Raw genomic sequence first — 11,044 nt, forward strand, 5'->3', positions numbered from 1 at the left:
TCCAGCACTTTGAGAGGCCGAAGCAGGTGGATCAGTTGAGGTCAGGACTTTGAGACCAGCCTGGCCAACAGGGTGAAACCCTGTCTTTACTAAAAATACAAAAATTAGCCAGGTGTGATGGTATGCACCTGTAATCCTGGCTGCTTGGGAGCTGAGGCAGGAGAATAACTTGAACCTGGGAGGTGGAGGTTGCAGTGAGCCGAGATCGTACCACTACACTCCAGCCTGGGGAACAGAGCGAGACTCCGTCTCAAAAAAAATGCTTTTCTTTATTCTTTGTTTCTTCTTCTATATGACAAACAATGAAAGAAAGTATTAAAGGCTGGGCATCATTTGTGGTTTGTGTCCCACAGTTTGCATTCCAGATTTGATCTGGTGCCTAGAACCTGCATACACTTAGCATTGCCACCCAGCACCCAACTCTACCACATCTGTATTAGTCTGTTCCCACACTGCTATGAAGAAATATCCAAGACTGGGTAATTTATAAAGAAAGAAGTTTTAATTGACTCAAAGCTCTGCATGGCTGGGGAGGCCTCAGGAAACTTACAATCGTGGTGGAAGGCACCTCTTCAGAGGGCCGCAGGAGAATGTGTGCCAGCAGGGGAAAATGCCAGGCAATTATAAAACTATCAGATCTCGTGAGACCCACTCACTAACACGAGAACAGCATGGGGAAAACCAACCCCATGATTCAATTATCTCCACCTGGTCTCACCCTTGACACATGGGGATTATTACAATTCAAGGTGAGATTTGGGTGGGGACACGGAGCCAAACTATATCAGCATCTCTCCTGATTTTCCAAATGCAAATGTCTTATAGTCTCTTGCTGAGGAATATACAGTTCCCGACTTGCCCTTTCTCTGACCACCCCACACAAACACCATATTGGAATCAGACAGAATCTGAATGCCGGAACTAGAATGCCTCCTCCTTTAGGGAAGTAAGCTCCATAACTCCTGTCCACATTCCTAACCTGGAAGAGTGACCCCTTCCCTCCAGAGGTGCTGATCCCACCATTTTTGCTAAAATAGGAAGCTAGGGTGGAAACGGGGAGAGGAATGGTGGGTGAGATATTTTGTTTTTTCAAAGGCTCTGCACAGTATCTTCAATTAGATAAAGTGGCTGTAACTTTTCTTCTATTGACACTGCCCTCTTTCCTTTATTCTACTGCCTGCAAAAGAAGGCAATTGAAGAAGCCTCAAGTACCAGGGCAGGTTTTGGCTAGCTGAAGAAAGGGTAAGGTATAGGGGGGAAGACTGGAGGTGGCCATCTTGGGAGTGGGTGAGAAGTGAGAGCCCAAAATGGGTCTTCTTACCTCTCTGGTACATTCTGTGCTCTTCTCTGGTCTGACATCCGCCCAGGTTCATCCAGAAAAAGATGGAAATGATTTGAACAGGATAAGCTAGGGTGAGGATTAGACACGATGAGTTCAGCTGGAGACACTCATGGTAGAGTCTGGAGGTCTCTTTGGGGGATCACTTCCAAAAGTGCAGATTTTTAGAAAAACGAGAAAGGTTCTGGAAAGGGATGTTTTCCTTCTGCTCAATGGCAGTTTCAGGTTTCCTGTAAGAAAGGAGTTTGTAGCGTCAGTATATTTGACAAATGTGGGAGAGGGAAGATTCAAGAGCTTGAAATTGCATTGCACTTCCCAAAGATGGAGAAGATATCAGGGATGAATTTCAAAGGTGATAGAAATCGGGAACTGCCCTTTGAGGATTTCAAGGGGAGAGGGAGCAAAGGCCTCACCATCAATCCACACGTCCTGTGCTAGAGTCTTGCGATTCTTATTTCCCCTACCCTCCTGCAACGATTATTCCCATATATCAAGGCCATCTGACAGAGTTAACCATCAGAATTAAATAGCAGTTCCCACAGAGTTCCATCCCCTGGAGAGGTACCTAGCTGCCGGGGCAGGCCTGAAGCCTCGGTCAGGAGGCATTGAGTCTTTCACTCTTCACGGAGGTCTTGGACTGAGAACTTCAAGTTCCAAATGGCTGAGGTGTCGGCTTCGCCCCGAGGAGCCTGGAGGGCTCTGACCAAGGAGAAGGGCGGAGCCCAGCCACTGGAAGGTTTGTTTCTTGCAGTGGAAGACGGTTGGCGACCCGGATGGCTTTTACTTTGTTACCAGGGCCAGCCCAATCCGCCCGATTCTCGGTCCCTATACTGCCTCCTTTTCCCATGCGCATCGCAAGGGATCGGTTGATGGGGCCCTCAGTATGACTTCGCTATGAAAAATAAAGGTCTTCTTAGGCGAGAGGGGACTGATTTGAGGACGGAGGGTGGGAGTAGTGCCAGCAGCACTTTGTCGTAGTGGCACTGGGTGGGCAGTTATCAGTTGCAGTCCGCTCGTTTCTCAGTGCCCACGGTTTCTCACTGACAGTGCAGCTCGTTTCTCAGAGCCGGCGGATGTTCATGGGCAGCACCATCGAGCCAGAAGCAGTATTTGTCCTGGTAAGTCATTTCTCAACTGCCGAAGTGTACTAGGTTCCAGTCCCGCTGGTTTCTCGAATCTGCTGGTCACACACGAGCACCAATAGGTAAACCCAGCCGGCAGTTTCCGGCTAGCACTTTCGCTATTTGAAGACATTAGGGAGTTATGTGGTGGCTCCGTGCCCTCCTTTCTCCATCTGAGGCCGGGGTCCTAAAGTCGGTGTCACGGTGGCAGCACCCAGCGTTTTGTTGGCTCTTTCGCCAGCAGCGCCGAGCGGGGGGTTTTCTGTCACAGCACTTGTTGCACCGAATTTCTCGGTCGCAGAACCTCTCTTTTCCGAGGGTCGACATTTTCTGCGTGACAACACCGTTGGTTGCGCCAAAATGGATGTTGTCCTTGGGAACTCCTCCGGCTGGCGTCACTCTTAGGGTCCCGGCACCGCCATTTCGCCAAGCCGAGTTCTCTTGGTCGCGGCACAGCTTGTTCCTCGGTGCCTCCATTTTCTCGGTGGCGGCAGCGCTCTGGTAGCCGATCTGAGGGATTTGGAATCGCAGCCAGTTGCGCAGAGTCTGGGGTTCCCGGGCGACGCCGGCGCTGGGCGGGGGAGCCCGCCGCTCCTCCGAGCCAGAGGCAGAGGAGCTGCGCGGACGCCGTCTCTTCACAGCGCCGCAAGCGCCGACGCACGGGTTCCTGCTCGGCCTCCAGAACCCAGTCCCCGGGCGGCGCCGCTGGCGTCTCTGTCGCAGGCCCCTGCGGTTTCGCGCGTCGTTGGCTTCTTGGTCCTAGCAAGTTTCGATTTCGCGGTGCCCGCTATTTCTACCTCTTGTCCAAATAACTAGCCAAAATGTGATTTCTCAGCCTAAGCAAGTCCCAATTTAGGGCAAACATCGGTCTAGCCCTGGCTGCGATTTCTTGGTCCTAGGAAGTCACTGTTTAGCTGTAGCAAGGCAGACTTAACCGTGCGATGGTGACTTTTCTTTTTCTTTGGTTCTTTTTCTTTTCTCTTTCTTTCTTGATACGGGGTCCGGCTCTGTCGCCCAGGCTGGAGTGCAGTGCCGCGATCTCGGCTCACTGCAACCTCCGCCTCCCGGGCTGAAGCGATCCTCCCACCCCAGCCTCCGGGGTAGCTGGGACCACAGGCACGCGCCACCACGCCCGGGTAATTTTTTGTATCCTTCCTAGAGACAGGATTTCGCCTTGTTGCCTGGGCTGGTCTCAAACTCCTGATTTCTTAGTCTGACCAAGTCAGAGTTTAGTTATTTCTTACCGTAGCAAGTTGGGAGTTATTCCAGTTTGCGATTTCTAGTTGTAACAATTCTGGCTTTAACCATGCCTACATAATTTTAGTAGTAGCAAATTCCTGTTCCGTAATAGGAGCCCCCATTATAGCCATGCGTGCGGTTTATTATTAATCTAGGTACTGAAGAATGCAATTTAAAAAAATTTAGCAGTGTCTGGAATTTTTAAATCATACCAAGTTAGAATTCGCAATAGTCTCGCCCTGGCTATGCTGGCGATTTTTCACTCATGTAGAAGTTGGGGTACGTAGGCTACAGATAATTGTTGGTGTCGCAAATACCGGTTTAACCATGGCTGTTTCTTCTTAATCCGAGGAAACTTCGGATAGGCGCAAGAGGCACGGGTTTAGTGCTGACAAATATAATGGTAGGATCTCACCATTCGACCCTGTTTGCAATTTCTTTCTGTTTGTAGGATGCTTTGTATGTTTTGTATACTCAAAAAAAATTTTTTTTTTGGTGTATCTTGTTCTGGCAGCGAGGTTATCAGTGTATTTTAATTTCTATTTGCTTTTAAAATTTTAATTATTTTTTAATTTAAATGTTACGGTATTTTTTTCTTACCCACTGTCTTCTCCGGTAGAATAAATGTGGCGTATTTCTTCTACTGATTTTCAGTGTCACGTCTCAGGTTCTTTCTAACTTGCCTTCTCCCGTGAGCACTGAAGGCGAGCTAGTTCCCCGCCGCTAGGGTTCTCTTCCGCGGCTCTGTTCTTACGCCGAGCCAGCGGTTTCGCATCCGCACTTTCGCCACTAGGGGCGACTCCGTGTTTTCTCGGTTGCCGCGCTCTTGGTAGCGCTGAACAAAACAACATTCCTTGTTCACAAGACTCAGACGTTCTTTGTGGTATCGCTTCCTGTGTCCTAGCACGGCTACTTTCCCCGGGCTGGCTGTCTCACTGTCTCAGCACCGTGATTGGGCAAGACTGCTGGCAGGGCTTGGCCTCGGTTTTTCTGTCACAGGCGTATTTCACTGGGTAGGCGCTTTCTCGGTGGAAGCACCCTACAACCTTCCAACCACCGATATTTCTCAGAGACGAGTTTCTTAGTAGCAATGCCTTAACTGCGCCAAAAATAAAGTTTGCCGCAGGACACACCGCTATTCAGTGTGACACTTGATATTGATGCAGGATTTTGGCTCCTCAGCTCAGCTAAGTCCAGGTTGTTGTTGTTGTTGTTGTTGTTTGGAGACGGAGTCTCGCTCTGTCGCCCAGGCTGGAGTGCAATGGCGCCATCACTGCTCACTGCAGCCTCCGCCTCTCAGGTTCAAGCGATTCTCCTGTCTCAGCTTCCTGAGTAGCTGGGATTACAGGCACACGCCACCACTGCCACCTAATTTTTGTATTTTTCGTAGAGACAGGGTTTCACTATGTTGGCCACGCTGGTCTTGAACTCCTGACCTCAGGTAATCCACCCACCTCGGCCTCCCAAAGTGCTGGGATTACAGGCGTGAGCCATCGCGCCCGGCTAAGTTCAGGTTTTTGTTTCACCATCATGAAGAAATGGGCACGCAGATATCGAAGAGTGAGTGCAGTAGAATTTACTAAGCGAAAAGGAAAGCTCACAGCAAAAAGAGGGGTCCTGAGAACAGGTTTCTGGTTGCCCCCTTAATATTTAAATACAAGGGCTTTTATTTAAAAGCTGATGGGGCTAGGTTCCCTGTTTGTATAAGGCGCAAATTCCTGGTGGCTCCACCCCCATTGCCCCAGTGCATATGCGGGCCCTTAGTCAGCAAGGGCACATTTAGGCCAGGCGCCTGTGCAAGTTCTTTTATTCCGGAGGTTCTCTGGGGACCCTTCCCTTACTGTGTGCCTAAAGCAAGCTGGCTGACTCCTTTTCCTGTGTCCCAGTACCCCTGGTTCCTCAGACTGGAACTTTCTCAGTTGCAGCACCGCTCACTTGTCAAAGCAGGATTGACCTCCGTGGCAGTACCGCTGGTGGGTCCAGCCCGCAGCTTCTCCTAAACAGTTTCGCTAGTTTCTGGGTCCTAACACTGCTAGTGGTACCATAGCGGCTCTTCATGGGTCGTGGACTTGCAGCATGTTTGCCAACTCCATCCCACGCTGCCTCCCTAGGTTCAGCAGCCGGCCAAAAGGAACAGACTCCTGCAAAGGAACAACCTCGAGGGCTGGATATTTAGGAGCCACATTTATAGGGGCTTTTCTTTCTTTAAAAAAAAACACAACTGGCCATTAGAAGCATGACACTGAGTAATAGATAAGTCCTAATCATAGTCCTTAAGACATGTTTTCATAACTGGTATATGCACTTATATTTGTTTATCCACTTGTTTATAATAATGCATTAAACCCTAAAATTGACACGCTAATTTTCAACAGTTATTATTTCAGAGATGCATGGTATCCATTTCCTGTTGTTCAATTTCTCTCCTTCCATCCGCCTTTACATTTCTATTTTTAAAATGTTAATTTTTTCCAAATTCCATCCTGCCACCTTTCTTTTCTTTCTTTCTTTCTTTTTTTTTTTTGAGACGGAGTTTTACTCCTGTTGTCCAGGCTGGAGTGCAATGGCGAGATCTCGGCTCACTGCAACCTCCGCCCCACCCCCTCCCCGGGTTCAAGCAATTCTCCTGCCTGGGACTACAGACGCGGGCCACCATGCCCGGCTAGTTTTGTATTTTTAGTAGAGACGGGGTTTCTCCATGTTGGTCAGGCTGGTCTCGAACTCCTGACCTGAGGCGATCGGCCCGCCTCGGCCTCCCAAAGTGCTGGGATTACAGGCGTGAACCACCGCGCCCAGCCCATCCTGCCTTTTTTTTTTTTTTGAGCCAGAGTCTCACTGTTTCCCAGGCTGGAGTGCAGTGGCGTGATCTCCGCTCACTGCAAGCTCTGCCTCCCGTGTTCACGCCAATCTCCTGCCTCAGCCTCCCGAGTAGCTGGGACTACAGGTGCCCGCCACCACGCCCGGCTAATTTTTTTTTTTTTTTTTTTTTTTGTATTTTTAGTAGAGACAGGGTTTCACCGTGTTAGCCAGGATGGTCTCGATCTCCTGACCTTGTGATCCGTCTGCCTCAGCCTCCCAAAGTGCTGGGATTATAGGCATGAGCCACCGTGCCCGGCCCCATCCTGCCTTCTAAAACCATCTCGTCATATTCTCAAATCTTTCTGACCCTGTATGCTATATTTTCTGATATCCTTTTAAATTTTCTTACCTTTTCCTGTTATTTCCTTTTTATGCAATTCTTCTTTATAGAATTGTAGAGTTTAGCAGTTTTCTCATTTTGCTTTTGTTGCACCTGATTTTTAAATTTTCCTTTCCTTTAAGATTGATTTATTTCCAGCAATCGGATTCCATGGTGCCCTCAAAGCCCTCATCTCTATGGCTAACATAGGGGATGAAAGCTCAGTTCCCACAATACCCAAACACCAGCCACTAGAAGAATCAATGAAGAGAGGGAGAGAAAGAAAAGCACAGTGTTAGACTTCAGAATAAGAAGTGAGAATGGTCACATGGGAAGCCTGCTTCATATCCAAATCCTAAAAACACTTTCCAATTCCACTTTGACAATTTATTGCCATTTTCTTATACTGATAATTGGTATTTAATTAATCTAACAAGAAGTACAAGGCAAAGACAGTTTTATTCCCACGTTCCATTCAGATTATAGCACCTAAGCTCCTTTATATTCAAATTCAGAACTGTCACTGTGTGAAAAAAAAAAAAAAAGTCTTCATAGCTAGACCAAATTAATGCCAACACCAAGTTTCTGGGTTTTAGTTTCTGACATCTAAGGTGACAGAAAAGTTTCAAAGTCCAAAGGGTGATTGCTACTGCATGTTTTTTTTTATCACTTTCTGAAGACAACCATTTTTCTGTGCCTGACACACTGCATGTTGAAGCTATGAGGATGCATAAATCTTTTTCCTGGGATATCTGCAGCTTGAAGGAGTGAGTCTCAGATGCTGCAGGCCCGGAGCTGGGTAGAGATTGTGAGAGAATAGCCTCCTTGGGCCAAGTATGCACCGGTGATGTACTTGAGCCTTCAGTGTTGCTAGATCTTGAAGTTTTGCTGAATATTTGGTTTTGCTGGATCCAATCCATGTGGATTTTTGAGGTGGGCGGGCCCCACATTGGCAGAATTATGCAACTGCCTGAGAATGCCTGACCTGGAGCTGATGCCCTGAAATGCCATGGTTGTCAATTCAAAAGGCACAGGGCTGGGGGTCTTCCTCATGGCTCCCTAAATTTAATTTCCACCTCCACCCTGTAAACGTAAACTTCAGACCATTGAAGGAATATTTATTGATGGTTGTTCTCTGCTCTCAGCAGGGAGGCCAAGCTCAGTTTCAAGAGAATCCCAGGACAGTGGACCACTGTCCCTTCCCACCCTGGTGATATCCATAGCTATTCAAAGGCTCCCTGGAGTTCAGCCTCCAGCTCTGATCTGGGTCCCAGTCCCTTTCATGCCCCTGCCCACCTGTATGTGTTTCCAATCCTGACTCCACCAACCTCAAATCTATTTCACAGGTGGAGAATACAGAAGAATGCTTTAATCCTCATGTACAAAGAACTATGAATTCTAAGAAGATCTAAAAGTAGAGTTCCTTAGCACATTGTTGATTATGCAGATAGAATTTTTCCAATTGAAAAACCTTGAAGGCGTTCAGAAGATGAAGAACAAAATATGGAAGGATGTCTACTGCAGAGACTTCCAGCTCAAGGCAGGGCACAGTCCTATGAAGGTTCCCCAAGAACAGCATGAGTGCTCCCACTGAGGTGCATGGGCTTCTTCCAGGGCATTGTTATAAAGGAGTGGTGCCATGAGCCATGACCAAGACTGGGGTTCCTTTCTTTTCTGGGTTCCAGTCTGTCCTAAGCCTTAGTTTTCAGCAATTTCTTGTGGGCAGCCTGGGCTCTGCTCTAGGCATCTATCTGTCCAGCTTCGCAGGTTGGCATCTCCTGGCTGGGTCATGGCCCATTGTGTTGTGTTGTCTATAGGATGCACTTATTTTTCTTTTTACTTTTTTTTTGTTTATAGGCTATTTATTGAGAAGTTGTTTTCTAAAATGCTACTTTCTTTTTAAAATTTTTTTATTATACTTTTAAGTTCGAGTGTACACGTGCACAATGTGCAGGTTTATTACATACATATACATGTGCCAAGTTGGTGTGCTGCACCCATTAACTCATCATTTACATTAGGTATTCCTCCCAATGTTATCCCTCCTCCCTCCCCCCACCCCACGACAGGCCTGGGTGTGTGATATTCCCTACCCTGTGTCCAAGTGTTCTCATTGTTCAATTCCCACCTATGAGTGAGAACGTGTAGTGTTTGGTTTTCTGTCCTTGTGGTAGTTTGCTCAGAATGATGGTTTCCAGTTTCATCCATGTCCCTGCAAAGGACATGAACTCATCCTTTTTTATGGCTGCATAGTATTCCATGGTGTATATGTGCCACATTTCCTTAATCCAGTCTATCATTGATGGACATTTGGGTTGGTTACAAGTCTTTGCTATTGTAAATAGTGCTGCAGTAAACATACATGTGCATGTGTCTTTATAGTAACATGATTTATAATCCTTTGGGTATATACCCCGTAATGGGATGGCTGGATCAAATGGTATTTCTAGTTCCAGATCCTTGAGGAATCGCCACACTGTCTTCCGCAATGGTTGAACCAATTTACACTCCCATCAACAGTGTAAGAGTGTTCCTGTTTCTCCACATCCTCTCCAGCATCTGTTGTTTCATGACTTTTTAATGATCGTCATTCTAACAGGTGTGAGATGGTATCTCATTGTGGTTTTGATTTGCATTTCTCTGATGACCAGTGATGATGAGCATTTCTTCATGTGTCTGTTGGCTGCATAAATGTCTTCTTTTGAGAAGTGTCTGTTCATATCCTTTGCCCACTTTTTGATGGGGTTGTTTGATTTTTTCTTGTAAACTTGTTTAAGTTCTTTGTAGATTCTGCATATTAGCCCTTTGTCAGATGGGTAGATTGCAAAAATTTTCTCCCATTCTGTAGGTTGCCTCTTCACTCTGATGGTGGTTTCTTTTGCGTGCAGAAGCTCTTTAGTTTAATTAGATCCCATTTGTCAATTTTGGCTTCTGTTGCCATTGCTTTTGGTGTTTTAGTCATGAAGTCATTGCCCATGCTTGTGTCCTGAATGGTATTGCCTAGGTTTTCTTCTAGGGTTTTTATGGTTTTTAGGTCTAATATTTAAGTCTTTAATCCATCTTGAATTAATTTTTATATAAGGTGTAAGGAAAGGATCCAGTTTTAGCTTTCTACATATGGCTAGCCAGTTTTCCCAGCACTATTTATTAAATAGGGAATCCTTTCCCCATTTCTTGTTTTTGTCAGGTTTGTCAAAGATCAGATGGTTGTAGATGTATGGTATTATTTCTGAGGGCTCTGTTCTCTTCCATTGGTTTATCTCTCTGTTTTGGTACCAGTACCATCCTGTTTTGGTTACTGTAGCCTTGTAGTATCCTTTGAAGTCAGGTAGCATGATGCCTCCAGTTTTGTTCTTTTTGCTTAGGATTGTCTTTGAAGGGGGCCAGCCCCTCCACACCTGTGGGTATTTCTCATCAGGTGTGATGAGAGACTGAGAAAAGAAATAAGACACAGAGACAAAGTATAGAGAAAGAACAGTGGGCCCAGAGGACCAGCGCTCAGCATATGGAGGACCCGCACCGGCTCTGGTCTCTGAGTTCCCTCAGTATTTATTGATCACTATCTCTACTATCTTGGTGAGGGGGATGTGGCAGGGTGGGGAGAGGGTCAGCAGGAAAACACGTGAACAAAGGACTCTGTGTCATAAATAAGTTTAAGGAAAGGTGCTGTGCCTCGATGTGCTTGTAGGCCAGATTTATGTTTGACTTTACACAAACATCTCAGTGCAGTAAAGAGCAGTATTGTCGCCAGCATGTCTCACCTCCAGCCATAAGGCAGTTTTCTCCCATCTCAGTAAATAGAATGTACGTTCGGGTTTTACACCAAGACATTCCATTCCCAGGGACGAGCAGGAGACAGATGCCTTCCTCTTATCTCAACTGCAAAGAGGCCTTCCTCTTTCACTAATCCTCCTCAGCACAGACCCTTTATGGGTATCGGGCTGGGGGACGGTAAGGTCTTTCCCTTCCCACGAGGCCATGTCTCAGGCTGTCTCAGTGAGGAGAAACCTTGGACAATACCCAGGCGTTCTTGGGCAGAGGTCCCTGCGGCCTTCCACAGTGCATTGTGTCCCTGGGTACTTGAGACCAGAGAAGGGCGATGACTTTTACCAAGCATACTGCGTGCAAACACATTTTTAACAAAGCACATCCTGCACAGCCCTATAT

At 46.8% G+C, this 11,044-nt stretch overlaps 1 protein-coding gene across 1 annotated transcript; it reads right to left on the reverse strand.

Annotated features, from left to right (window-relative positions):
* Positions 1-263: 263 nt before the first annotated feature.
* On the reverse strand, positions 264-4,028 carry LOC104006461 (uncharacterized). The gene is made up of 3 exons (XM_063811808.1): positions 4,017-4,028; positions 1,753-3,219; positions 264-1,569 (listed from the first exon to the last, which is right to left on the reverse strand). The coding sequence occupies exons 1-2, from the start codon at positions 4,026-4,028 to the stop codon at positions 2,593-2,595; spliced, it is 639 nt and encodes a 212-aa protein (XP_063667878.1). The 3' UTR covers positions 264-1,569; positions 1,753-2,592.
* Positions 4,029-11,044: the final 7,016 nt, after the last annotated feature.

Source organism: Pan troglodytes, chromosome 4 (assembly GCF_028858775.2).
Source record: "Pan troglodytes isolate AG18354 chromosome 4, NHGRI_mPanTro3-v2.0_pri, whole genome shotgun sequence".
Lineage (NCBI taxonomy): Eukaryota > Metazoa > Chordata > Mammalia > Primates > Hominidae > Pan > Pan troglodytes.